This window comes from Podarcis bocagei (genome assembly GCF_964188305.1).
Source record: "Podarcis bocagei genome assembly, chromosome: 4".
Lineage (NCBI taxonomy): Eukaryota > Metazoa > Chordata > Lepidosauria > Squamata > Lacertidae > Podarcis > Podarcis bocagei.
This window is the reverse complement of record NC_138128.1, coordinates 8,378,804-8,392,316: the sequence shown is the minus strand read 5'-3', so window position 1 is coordinate 8,392,316 and position 13,513 is coordinate 8,378,804. Positions and strand designations below refer to the sequence as shown.

Sequence of the window (13,513 nt, the reverse complement as noted above, 5' to 3'; positions counted from 1 at the left end):
TGTGTGTGTGCGAGTGCTTTGGGGCATGTGTTTGCATTTACCGCACTTCTCTCCTGATGTGCATTCTTCAGGGATATTTCTCAATGGTCATGCTGAACGCAGGGTGACCAAGTGCAATAGGGCTCCTGTCCTTGAAGAGTTGTGCCAAAGAATGAAATCTGCAGAGTCCACGGGATTGGGGGGGGGGGGCTTGCGCGATTGCTGCATCAGATGAGCCCAAGATGAGCCCTGTGGATTAGACCAGAGGTATACTGCCTCTGAACATGGAGGTTCTGCTCCCTCTAGAGGAAACCAGGGGGAGCCCTCACATCCATTAGAGCTGATCATCTGCACTGAGGAAACAAGTAGAAAGCTGGGATTAAAATGGGGGCAAAGAGCCAAATGCAAAATGGTTTAAAACTAGTCATCAGGGCTTCACCCCAAAAGTGTGTATGGAAGCATAGCTACTGGGGTTGCTGAAACATCTTTGTTAAAGCGAACCAGCCACCTATCAGAATTAGGGTTGCCAACTTCTATTACTGATCCTGGGGCCTTTACCAACTGCCTGACCCACTGAAATTTATCAGGTGATAAGCAATTTAGCATAGAGAAACAGTGGCGGACAGTGAAGCTTCACCTGCAACACTTCTGTGGGTCAGGCTGATATCACAGACCTAGGAGAAGGGGCAGTCTTAAACATTGGCAACCCTAAGAATTACAATTCCCAGAATTACTGGTGGGTGGGAAAGGGTTTATGCTTTTTAACTGCTTTAAAAGAGGTGTGTGTGTGTCTCTTCTGCATGTGCATGTGGGGGGGGCGCAGGGAGCAGACTTGTGCTACAGTACACCTGTGTGCATGCAGGTGGCAGGATTTATGGAGCAATGCACGCCAAGGGGATACGCAGGCTTGCATCTGTGCCCCCCCTTTTTTCTGGGCATATAGGTACGCGCTGCAGACTTAACACTGCTTTTTGTAGCTCTCCTCCCCAGGGAACTTTGCTACAGTAGTTGTGTGAGGAGGTGCTAAGGATCTTTAACAGAACCCTAAGGGCTCTGACCAAACCAAAGTCCCAGGGGATCCTTCTGAAGCAGCCGTAACAATTGAGCTGGCATAAAACTGGCAGAAGTTTGGAGACTAGATAAACCTGGCCTGTATGCCTAATTAACCCACCATACAGATTTAGACCTGTCCATACCCTGGTGGTTGCTGAATCCCTAGTGCCTCCTTTAACTTCCCCTTGTCCATGTGGCGTTCTCCGCACAACTACTGCTGCCCCACACTTTCTCATCCCTAATTATATGGTGCAGAAAACAGCAGCCAGGTTCCTCAGCGGGGGGAAACAGTTCAAGCGTATTACACCTACCCTGGCCCAAACTGTGCTTGCCGCTAATTACTTTCCAGGCCAGATTCAAAGTGCTGGTCTTGACCTATAAAGCCTTAAAGGGCTCAGGACTGCAATACCTCAAGGAACACCTCTCCCCACATGAACTGATCCAGACCCTGAGATCATAATCCAAGCCCCTTCTTCATGTGCCTCCTCCACAAGAGGTCCAGAGGGTGGCAACACAAAAACAGGGCCTTTTCTGCAGTGGCTTCCCATTTGTGGAATGCTCTCCCCAGGGAGGCTTGACTGGCGCCTTCATTACATGCCTTTAAGAACCAGACCTTTGGCTAATTAAACAACCCATTGCCTTTTAAATGTGTCTGCGGAGGGGTGGGTGTTATTTATTATTTTGATTTATTTTTTTTGTTACGTGTTTTGTGTCCTTATACTGTGTCTTTGGGTGAAGAGCATTATAAATTGGAATAAATAATAAAATAAATCTGGAGAGTCCTTGTGCAACTGATGCAGCCGTCCTGTTTGGATTTTCTAAGCGCAAGGAAACTTTGCTTAGGAGTGAGAAAGGGTGGAACAGCAGTAGTCAGCCGCATGGACAATGGGGAATTAAAGGGAGCATGAAAGGTTCCCTAATCCACAGTAAGCCAAGGCATGAGTGGACCTGAAGTCATTCTAACCCCCTGGCACCACCTTAGAGCCCTGCTGGAGGGTAAGGGTCCCCCTCACATTTGGAGCTGCTTAGAGCTGGGGGCTGGGGGAGGCGGATCCCTTCCTCATGGGGTCTTGTGCAGTGGGGTGAACTGCTAAGGGGCAGAGAAGAGGTGGGATGAGGATCACAGTATTTTTCCACCCCGGGCTGTCCAGGATGAAAGCTTGGAGGGAGCGGCGGACCCCTTAGAAAACCCGTCCACAGGAGGAAGAGCAATGCCCGCGAGGATGACAGCAACACAGACACACACACGCACGCACACACACACACATACACATACAAAAATATAGAAAAGATCTGGGGTGGGAGGACTGGCTGCTCCCACCGACGCCCTGCCATGCTCCCGGCTTCTTCCCAAGGAAGGGAGTAGGGGGGAAGAGGAGCGCATAGCAAGCCCTGCCCCCCCACCTCGTAATACCCTGCTCCCTCCTTAACTCTTCTTTTCCCCGGCGGGTCCATAGTATAAAATTCAAGACAGTAAAAGCCGAGAAGTGTCCATTTGGGCCAGTGTGGATTTTTTTTCTTTTTTTCTTTTTATATATATAAAAAGGCATAACAAATCAAGCATCCATTGCATTCCACATTCTGTTTCAGCCCTTCAACCTCGAGCCAGAGAAGTTGGAAGGGGAAGGGGTCAGGCGCGGAGATATACATATATATTTATAGATATATATATTACTTAAATTGTCTTAAGGGTCGTCGTCATCACAGTTTAGCCATGCCACTTGGACAGCATGAGACGGGCCTCTTCTCTCCCCCCCCCCCACACCAACCCTGGGTGGGGGCACTGAGATCGGGGAGAGCACAGCATGCTCCCAACAGGCCCTGGATTCGGGGGGTGGGCGGGTGGGGGGGTTGTCCAGCTGCCCCGTTGTTGCTTTTGTTCTGTCGCTTTGCTTGATTCTTCCCCCAACCCCAACCCCACCCTCAAGACATTCTCATGCAAAGAAAACGAAACAGACCACGAGAGAAAGAGAGAGAAAATGCAGCAGGCAAAATCCACGGAGCCACGCGTGGGAGAGGCCCCCCTCAGGCTTCAATGGTTGGATCAGATGGCACAGTGGAGGTGAAGGCAGGAGGGCAGGGCAGGGGGTGCTGGTCGGCTTACCACCCCGCCTCCCCCTGCCCTGCAGACAGCCAGGCCGCCACCCGGTGAGGGAAGGGGGAGCCCCCGCTCCAGGATGACAGGCGGGCCACGGAGCACGGTCGAGGGCGGATGCCACGGAGCAGGACAGAAAAATGACAGGTGAAGCATGCCGCGGCGAGAGCGGGTCTCACTGCTCGCCGGTCTCTTCCTCTTGCTCTTCCTCCTCCTCCTCCTCTTCGTTGTCGTCCAGGGAGACCACGCCTGAAGAGGCCACATCGGACACTTTCCTCCGGACCTGGCAGCTGTCCTCGTGACCCTTGTAGTCCTTGCAAGGGATGCCCTCGTCTTCGGTGGGCGAGAGGCAGGACTCCGTGAAGGACATGGAGTACATTGAGTCCAGGCACTCGAGCTGTGCTAGGCTCCGGAAGGCACATTCCCCGGCTGTCTGTGGGGGCAACTTGGAGAGGAGGAGCTCCTCCTCGCCTGACATGGAGCCCAGCAGCTTGGCGGCCAGTTCTGAGGGCGAGCCCAGCTCCTTGAGGAGGAGGCTGTCCTCCAGGCTGCAGAGGCTGGAGCACAAGGTCTCCGGAGAGATGGTGGTCTGGGAGGAGTCGCTCTCTGGGTCGCAGGAGCCTTGGCGGGCATTCAGCTGGCACAAGCGGCTGTGCAGGAAACCCTTCAGCAGCGTGCTGGGGGGCAGCTGGCTCGTGGCATCTGCAACACAGCAATGGGAGGGCGTGAGCAGCGCGGCATTCAAGGGACACAGGGGACGGGCCCCAAGGTCCAAAGCAGTGTTCGAAATTAGCCAGGCGCCAGGCGCGTTTTGCACCTGGTTATCGGCCACTTGAGGCCAAGTGAAGATGCCTGGCCTTTTCTGTAAAATTGCTAGAGAGAACTTGGTGAGAACATTTCCCTTTGTGCCCTGGCAGGAAGAAGGCGTAGCTGTTTATGCTTTTCCCTGCCCGAACGCATTGTCTTCCTAACTCAACTCCAACATGCCTACAATGTGAGAACGACTGCAAGTCTGAGCTCCAGCTCAGACTCCATTTTTAAGCTAGATTTAAGTTTGCCTTAGTAACTCAATCACTATTTTCAGCCTGCCTGAACGAAGCTGCTGTGTCTGTTACTCTTTAAAATGTATTGCTGGTGAGTGATTGTTATTGTTACCTTTTTTGTGAGTGATTATAGTTTTAAGGGTGAGGAAAGAAGGAAATACCAGGAAAATCCAGTCTGTCTCAAAGCATCCTGGATTATTAAAACTAAAAGGCTAAAACTAGCCTATCTAAGCTTTCCTTTTAAGCTGCAAAGGGGTGGCACTCTGCTGAACTCACAAACATGAGGAGGGAAGGATAATATCTAACAAATATATCGTCTCCTAGCATCTAATCATATCCCAACACAAATGGTGCTGCTCTGCCCCATATCATCAATGTGAATTTGGGGGAGACAGTTCACCCTGAAAACTTTTTGAGCCCGTTCAGTTTCCCAAAATTTGCAGCAAGCTAGCTAAAGGTAAAGGTAAAGGGACCCCTGACCATTAGGTCCAGTCGTGACCGATTCTGGTGTTGCGGCGCTCATCTCGCTTTACTGGCCGAGGGAGCCGGCATTTGCCCACAGACAGCGTGGCCAGCATGACTAAGCCGCTTCTGGCGAACCAGAGCAGCGCACGGAAACGCCGTTTACCTTCCCATCAGAGTGGTACCTATTTATCTACTTGCACTTTGGTGTGCTTTCGAACTGCTAGGTTGGCAGGAGCAGGGACCGAGCAATAGGAGCTCACCCCATCGCGGGGATTCGAACCGCCAACCTTCTGATTGGCAAGTCCTAGGCTCTGTGGTTTAACCCACAGCGCCATTAAAAACACACACATACACTTTAGCAGGGCTTACAGTAGCCCTCCCCATCGTGGGAGAGCAGGTGGCTCTCTGCCTTGGCTACCCCTGTGACGTTCATTCCTGCAACTGGAGAGAGGTAACTTTTCCATCTATGCCTCCTCCTCCTCCTCCTCTCCATTGCCCACTCATTCTAATTATACAGAGGAGTAATTAGAACTTTCTTTAGATGCCGCACCGCAGATTACCACTGACTTTCTTTGATATGCAAATAGAGCCCGATTCGTCGGCAGTTAATTGTAGGAAAAAGGGAGCTTTTGTCTGCGCAAGAAGGACGCAGATTACACACTCTGCCAACACACGGGTGCCAGCTGGCGGGCTCTCCGTGGGCGCAGAAGGCCCTGCGACCCGTGGCACCATGCCAAGGGCTAAGCAAGAAACAGCAGGTGAGGAAGGCCAGTAGCCAAACAGACAATATATGGGGACAGAGAGCGATGCCCCCTTTCTGCAAAGGCAATTTTGTCTTTCAATCTTAGCCAGTGTTCAAATGGAAACACGGTGGCTGAGGCTGGCACAGCCCAGAGCACGCCAACTGGGACGTTCATATATCTGAGCAATTCAGTGGCTGCTGCTTCTTTGTTATTACATTTTACTTTTGCTGTATATCCTGTCTTTCTTCCCAAAGGAGCCCAGGGCGACAAACAGACACACAACTTAAGCAAAATGAATTCTATAGCAACATTCTAAAAACAAACGTAACAGTTGAAAACACCCCAAAGTCATAACTTTTGAAAACATCCTCCAGCTGTACCTTAGGCACAAGCACCATCTAGTAATCGTGCTACGTTTGCGAACCCCTCTCTGTTCGGGCTGCCATTTTTGCAAGAAGGGAGCTGTTACAGACTGCCATTTCTATCTGCTACACCTAATTATGAACCTCCCTCACTTGGAGACAGAAGACGCCCACTTTGGTTCACCCACTTGCAAGGCCAGACATGGGATGTTTGAGGCACGTTGATTTCCTGCCTAGGCTTCTGCATCAGGTTGAAGGCAGAAGAAAATGTTGCTAGAAGATGTAACAAAATGAAGCACCTCCCAGCACCATTTTTCAAGACCTTGAGTTTGGTCTTCTAGTGCCCCAATATTGGCACAATCTTGCAGCTGAGTTCAAGTGGCACCCAAGTGATCTTGCTAAACCCGAAAAACCCATTTCCTTACTATTGTAATAGCTCAAGAACTGATTGCAGAATCGCAGTTGGGCCACCTGAAAGACATTCTTTAATGCAGTGGTTCCCAACTAGTGGGGACTCCAAGGGGTCCACGGCACCATTCACGTAACAAAAACTACCATCGAGTTATCAAAATGTTCAAAAGTAGGGGGTCCATGGCTTGGCTTTTGAAAAACCGGGTGTCTGCAGTACTTAGCTAATTGGGAACCACAGCTTTGGATGACATGGGAGTGGGTGTGCATGTCTTCCTTGGAAGAATGGAAGAGGCTGCCTGACCTCAGATTTGTGGAAGATCACAAGGAGTTTGATTCTTTTAGACTGCTATTATGTTGAAGGTTTTCATCTCAGTTACATTGAATTCAGGTTGTGTTTCTAAATAAATGAAGGGAAAGAAAAGATTCCAGTTCTCCTGAGAGCATCTGTTCACACTTGCCTTCCTTGTTAGCCTTTCGAGGGTCCTTTCAATAGTGAAATATATTTTTTTACCCAATGTTGGAGGGTGACTCCCAAACCACCCTCTTTCCTTCATTTTCTTTCTTCCCTCCCTTTATCCTGATGTTGAAGAGGCGCAGTAGACTTTTTTTCTTTAGCCCCATATTCCCATGTGGTTTCTCTAAGTCCTTAAACAGAGGTCCACGGTAATGGGGTCTCTCTTGTCCATGGTGACTGCCTGTATCTTTTGATTACATTTGCTCCTTAGCTGTGATGCACAATAAATTTTACCCTCTTGTTCAACCTATCTTTTCTCACTTTTCAGTTCACTAACTAATGGCCACAATCCCTCCACCTGCCCTGACACTGGAATGAGATTATTTTAAGAGTTAGGAGAGGTGCTGGATTGCATGGGGCAAAGTGTAGCTGCTCTGCAAATTCCAGGAGGTGGAATGCCCCCCCCCAACACCCAAAATCACACCACACGCAATGCAATGCATGTAGATCCATGGAGGATAAGTTGGGAAGAGCAGTACAGAGTACAGAGTGCCTATGGGAAATTGTAAAAATAATAATAATGGGGGGCTGTTTCCTCAGAGTGCTGTTAACTAGTGGGGAGGTTTTGCTTCATTTTTTGCAACTCCTGTCACTGAGTGGAAAGCCTGCTCCCTAATTTTAAGTGCATTTGCTCTGTGACAAGAGGAAAGGTACTCCTTAAATGCTCAGAGGTACTCTCCTCCTGGATTAAATAAGAAGACATCATATCTGTTTGATCCAAGGAGGGATTTAACCAAAGTGGAAGGTGATAGTACTAAAGGGGTGAGGCTGGAGGAAGAGGGTTGCAGCTCCAAGACCACAGGAGAGGCTTTTCCATGGGGATCAGCCACAACTGCTGGCCACAGGGCTTGTGTGTTCCGTAACACATCTGATTTCCTAGTGCCAGAGCCGAGAGACAAGTTGTGGCAGAAACTACTTTGCTTGCGCCATTTGGGACTTTCCTGGGAGATCTGACTCAGCATTCAAGGTGTGGCACCACATGTCAACATGCACACCAGGCAGCAGTTGGTGCATTAGGGCAAATAGGATGCTGCCCTAGTAATCTCCGTCTGCCCTCAGCCATTTCCCCATCTTCCTGCCTTCTTAGAGCTAGTCCAGAGGGTGTCCCAGCCTGCCTGCCCCCTCCTCCCAGAGCCATCTTTCCCATAGGGCTTAGTGGCTTGTTGCACCAGGACACGGCCACCCCAGTGAGTGGGGGAGCTGCGCAGCTTTGCCGGCAGCCTCCCCTTCCCTGCACACTGCCAGCTGTGCCCTGCCAACCATCTTTCCTTCCTACCCTCCTTGGCCCACCCCCCTCTGCGGGCGGGCACATTGGCACTGCTGATGCTACTTGTGCTGCTCTCACAAGCACTCGGCGGCAGAGGCACGGGCTGCTTCAGATGAGGAGCCACTCCTTGACTCTGCCGCCTCCTCCTCCTCGTCTGCCACCACCTCCTCTCCCTCGACCGTGGGAATCCCCTCAGCCACTGCCCACTGAGCCGCTGTCATTGTCGTCTGAGGAAGCAGCGGCAGTGGCAGGAGTGGCTCCCAAGGGGCCTCCTCCATGTCACTGGTGCCCGCCGTCCCCCCACTTCCCGGGGCACAGACGATGGCGTGGCAACCGGCTCCTGCTCCTCAGGCCCTCAGGCCACTGGGCAGCAGCGAGAGTGCTGGCAGTGGGCTGTCATTGTCAAGCAGTGGAGGAGGAGGAGCACCCCGGAGCCTTGTAAGCGAGAGTGGGGTTCCAGCAGTCTGGCCAGCCGCGCAGCATCCACCACATTGGTGGCATCTTCTGTGGGTGGTGGCTCCCGGGGCTACAAGGTGGTCCGCGAGTTGGGCCCCGAGTTCTAAATTCTTGGAAAGGGAGGAGGCACCAGAGGGATCTTTGCACCACGGTGCCAGATATGCTTAAGACGGCCCTGCCTCCCCCTCAGTCTCAGGGTTGCCCTTGTACAACTCAGCAGCAGGGAGGAGAATGAAGAAATGGTTGCCTCCACCATCATCGGTTTGGGATCACCAACGGTTGTGCTCCCTGCCTTCTGCCCTACCAGCTCACATGGGCAACAACCACCCCAGGGATTGGGATCCAGAAGTTGTTGGACTCCAACTCCCATCAGCCACAGCCAGCATGGCCAGCAGTCAGGAATGATGGGAGCTGAAGTCCAGCAGCATGTAGAGGGCCATAGGTTTCATGCTGTAAGTCCCTGATGTCATACCCTCTGACATGTTGTGGTGAAAAACCAGGATGCTATCTTCTGGGGTGAGTCGTATGACCCACATGAGATCATGACCCCAAAAGAGGTGTTTTTTTCTGAGGCCACCGCCTAAAAATGAACATTTTGGGTCTCTGGGGGGAAAATGGGGTTTTTTGGTGCAAGGCCATATGAGAGCGCAGTGCCCAAAATGGCTGCCATGCTCTCACGCGAAGAAACAGGACTTCTCGGTTTTATCAGGACAGTTGAGGGGGATGTGATATATGCTTCTCCCTCCCCACCTTGAAATATGAGGGGGGGGTTGGAGTGTCCATAAGGGACTCTGCCATGTGGACGCCCTGCTGGGTGCAACTGGCTATGACACCCCCCCACACACTCACCAGCTGGTTGTGTTGTGTCAGTGGAAGTGGCAAAATCTTCATCGTAGGACTCGTCGTTGGAATCATCGCCATCCACTGAAGACCAGGCCCTCAGCTTGGCTTCGGCAATGGCAAATTGTTCGGCCACACCTAGGAAGGAGGGTGAGATGTCAGTCAGGGGAAGAGAGACAGAGCCTGAGGGTAACAGTGCATCCCACAAAACGTCCTTGGCAAGAGGGACTGCTGTGCATGACAGGCAGAAATTTGAGGTTCTCCCAGTCATAGGGATACAGTGTTGAGTGGGATAAAATGCCCCTCCTGAATTTGCTGTGAGTTATTCTATGGTTCAATAATTGCACAACACAAGAGATATGTTGCTGTCCCGGCAGCATACCTCCATTTCCTCGTATCCAGAAATGCAAGAAGGGCCTTTACTCTTGCCAGATGTTCGGCTCTGCCCTCGCTGGTTCTGGAAGGATCTTTTGGAAAAGTCCCGTACGCTCAGAGACTTTGCGCCTGCCCATTAGGGGAAATAGGAAACCCTGAACACTTGTTTTTTAGATGTCCTTTTTACGATGAGGCATGTAGAGATACCATCGACCCCCATCTGGTGAGGCTTGCTGACCTTCCAAACAAGCCTAAACTAAATTTTCTCCTCTTAGGCAAAAATCACAAGGTGGTCCGGATGGTCGCTAGATTCTGCGTGCAGATTTGTAGGTGTAGAAAAACCCCTGGAACAAATAGATGGCTATGAAAACTGCCGTAGCCAGCCTCCTGGGCGTCCCAGGGGCAATTTGCATGTTAGTTTAACCTTAGGTCCTTTTGTGTTCATACAGCTACAGTGGTACCTTGGGTTACAGACGCTTCAGGTTACAGACACTTCAGGTTACAGACGCTTCAGGTTATAGACCCCACTAACCCAGAAATAGTACCTTGGGTTAAGAACTTTGCTTCAGGATGAGAACAGAAATTGTGGCGCAGCGGCAGCAGGAGGCCCCATTAGCTAAAGTGGTGCTTCAAGTTAAGAACAGTTTCAGGTTAAGAACGGACCTCCAGAATGAATTAAGTTCTTAATCTGAGGTACCACTGTATTTTAATTTTAATCTATAAGATGTTATTGTATACTGTTTTAAATGTCTATTTCATTCTTGTGAAAGCAGTCTCAGTTGTGCTTCTTGAACTGGTCTCTGACCGTAATAATAAATTATTACTATTACTACTAGGATTCAATGAATCTTAGGCTACCAAACAGCTGTCAAAAGGCTCAGTGACATTAGGAATATGTTCCACAACCAAACCCACTACGTTCCAGGCACTACTGCCAACTTCTTTCTGGAGGGAGGTGCCCTTAAGCATTGCAGCTTTCTAATCTCACAGAGCTGCAAATATAGAACAAGCACCTGTTGGTTCTTTTTTTTATAAATGTTTATTAGATTTTCACAAATTATAAGAACACACACAATACACAATACAAACATACACACACAAAAACAAACATGTATAATTTCGAATCCTTTTTTTCTTAAAACTTACTTCGCCGACTTCCCCGTACCTCCCCTTTCTGCATCCCAATTCCCAAATTTGTTTCAGCAAATCCTCCCCCTTGATTTTATCTAATTTTTCCTTATTCTTTTCTTTTACTTAATCTTTTACAGCTGTAATCCCCTATTTTCTATAACCGCAACATTTTAGCACTCATTAATTTTACAATATTTCTTAAGATAAATTTTAAATTTCATCCAATCTTCTTCCGCCGTCTCTTTCCCCTGGTCACGGATTCTGCCAGTCATTTCAGCCAGTCCCATGTAGTCTATCACCTTCGTCTGCCATTCTTCCAGAGTGGGTAGGTCTTGTGTCTTCAGCACCTGTTGGTTCTTTCCCTTTTGTGCAGCTCTTAAAGGCATGGGAGCCTTTGGCAAAAAAGGAAGATTTGGCAGCTTCATGGCAGAGTGAGGATTTGAACTCCTGGGCCCTAGTCGGACACTCAGACCACTGCACCACACTGCCTCTCTTAATCCCTGGTGTACTGGGCCCCTCTGGAAAACCTACTAAGTTGAGAAATCAGGCCTTAAGTTTCCCACCTGGAATTTATCCAGAAGCATTGCTCTAGCCGAATATATATATATATATATATATATATATATATATATATATATATATATATATATATGTATTCTGGGTACGTGAGGAAGAGGCATGATCACTGGGTATTTTAGGGCAGTTTATTCTCAGATTCACACCTCTTATAATCACACCTTTCTGGACCCTGAGAGCCAGGAAAGGCAGTTTTTGTAGCCTTTGGGTGACCTTCGAGTAATTTTTCCCCCTTAGAGCAGGTCTTGTGAAATGAATGGACCGTACTTAGTCATGCTCATTAATTTCAATGGGTCTACTTTGAATAAAATTTAGTGGAATGCCACTTAATTTTTAAGCACCACTTGAGATTCTTTGCGATTCTTTTCACCTTAGCAACGAGGAATCTTTCAGATCCCCAAGAAGCCACATTCCTCTGCACAAGAATTCTTCTATTGACCCCCCCCCCCACCTCTCACACACAGTTTTCTCGTGGCTCATCCACACTTTTGCTTGACCCAGAATTTGATCATATAGTGTATCAATTAATTCCCTGGGTCCAAAAGCTTTTGTTGTTATTTCATGTCTGTGCCTTGAGAAAATCCAGTCTGAACTACTGAATTGGACCTTACAAGAAGTGTAGAAAATCTGAGTGGAGATTTTTGCTTAAGGAAGCCTCAGTTTAGCAGGTAAGATCAGAATAAAAATTATATAATAAAAAAAAAAAGTATATGTCAGGGGAAAGTGTGGATGAGCCCCAATCCTCCCTTCCCTGTCACTTTCTGTTGTTGAAGAGCTGCCCTCCTCAAAATAAGGACAGGCACTAACTCCCTCTGCCCCTTCCTCTCTGGAAAGTCCATCAGCTGGTCGAACTCTCCCTCCCTCCACATCTTCTATCTTCTGCTTTCAAGCCCAATCAGTCACCTCTTTCTTGGGATGACCTTCTCTCTCTTCCCTTCATTGTGCTTTCCTCTTCTTTCTCAGCTGTTTTGTCCAAAAATTCCCCATTCTTTGCTCCCAAGCCTATTCTCTTCTAGTTGCCTTCTTTCCGATTCTTGCCTTAAAACGTTTGCCAGGACCTCAGAAAACCACCCATGGAACTTCCTTCCTCCTGCTTTCTTTTTCTAAAGCAAGCAGCATTCATTTCCACCTTCACCAGTTGAGCCAAACCTCGTTCTTCTAGTTTCAATCAGCATCCTTCTTCCGCCCCCCTTACCTCTTTCCTCTGACCAATTTGACTGCATCCTAATTTTTTCTGCTGTTTTCAGGCATGCTTTTAGAACTGACAGCTTGTATGATTAGCCGCAACTCGTTAGCCTATTGTTAAGAGCGCTGTTTTAGGAAGGGCTTGTGTCAATTAACATCTGCTCCGTGTATTCCTTAATAAGTATGCTAATTCCCCTTTGATACAATAACATTTACTTTTGATTTATCTTTTTTATTGTCCTTGTTAACCATTGGAGTGCCAAATTCTGGAGAGCATCCATGACTCTGTGTGAAAGAGAAGGCCCTAAAAAGGGGGGGGGGGGTGGTATCAAAGAACCATAGAACAGTAGAGCTGGAAGGGAACATAGTAAAAAAGGTAAAGGTAAAGGACCCCTGGACGGTTACGTCCAGTCAAAGGTGACTATGGGGTTGCGGCGCTCATCTCGCTTTCAAGCCAAGGGAGCCAGTTGTCTACAGACAGCCTTCTCGGTCATGTGGCCAGCATGATTAAACCACTTCTGGCACAACAGAACGTGATGGAAACCAGAGCGCACGGAAACGCCGTTTACCTTTCTCGCCACAGTGGTACCTATATATCTACTTGCACTGGTGTGCTTTCAAATTGCTAGGTTGGCAGGAGCTGGGACAGAGCAACGGGAGCTCACCCCGTCACACGGATTTGAACCGCCGACCTTCTGATCAGCAAATTACAAGAAAGGAGATTCCGATGAAACATTAGGAAGAGCATTCTAACGGTAAGAGCGGTTTGACAGTGAAACGGACTGGGAGGTGGTGGACTCTCCTTCCTTGGAGAGGCTGGATGACAATTTCATAATTTAGCTGTAATTCCTGCACTGCAAGGGGTTGGTCTAGATTGGCTTTGGGGTACCTCCCAACTCTGCAGTTCTATGATTCTAGGAACATGAATTCATTACGAATGCAAGATTCCGGAGCACAGTTCTAGTCCGTATGGTGTGGCAGCAGAAACCAAAAGGCTTACACCTCCTCCATCCACCCA

The 13,513-nt window shown here is 49.0% G+C and overlaps 1 protein-coding gene across 3 annotated transcripts in view; it reads right to left on the bottom strand.

Moving 5' to 3' along the window:
• Positions 1-2,908: 2,908 nt before the first annotated feature.
• FAM131A (family with sequence similarity 131 member A) overlaps positions 2,909-13,513 on the bottom strand; it is a gene marked incomplete at its 5' end in the record, with an annotated part of 55,693 nt that continues 45,088 nt past the window's right edge. For all 3 annotated transcript variants that reach the window (XM_081190532.1, XM_081190531.1, XM_081190533.1), the window contains 2 exons: positions 2,909-3,829; positions 9,238-9,366. In XM_081190532.1, the coding sequence (XP_081046658.1) occupies positions 3,303-3,829; positions 9,238-9,366 (656 nt within the window). In that variant the 3' untranslated portion in view covers positions 2,909-3,302. The remainder of the gene's footprint in view (positions 3,830-9,237; positions 9,367-13,513) is intronic.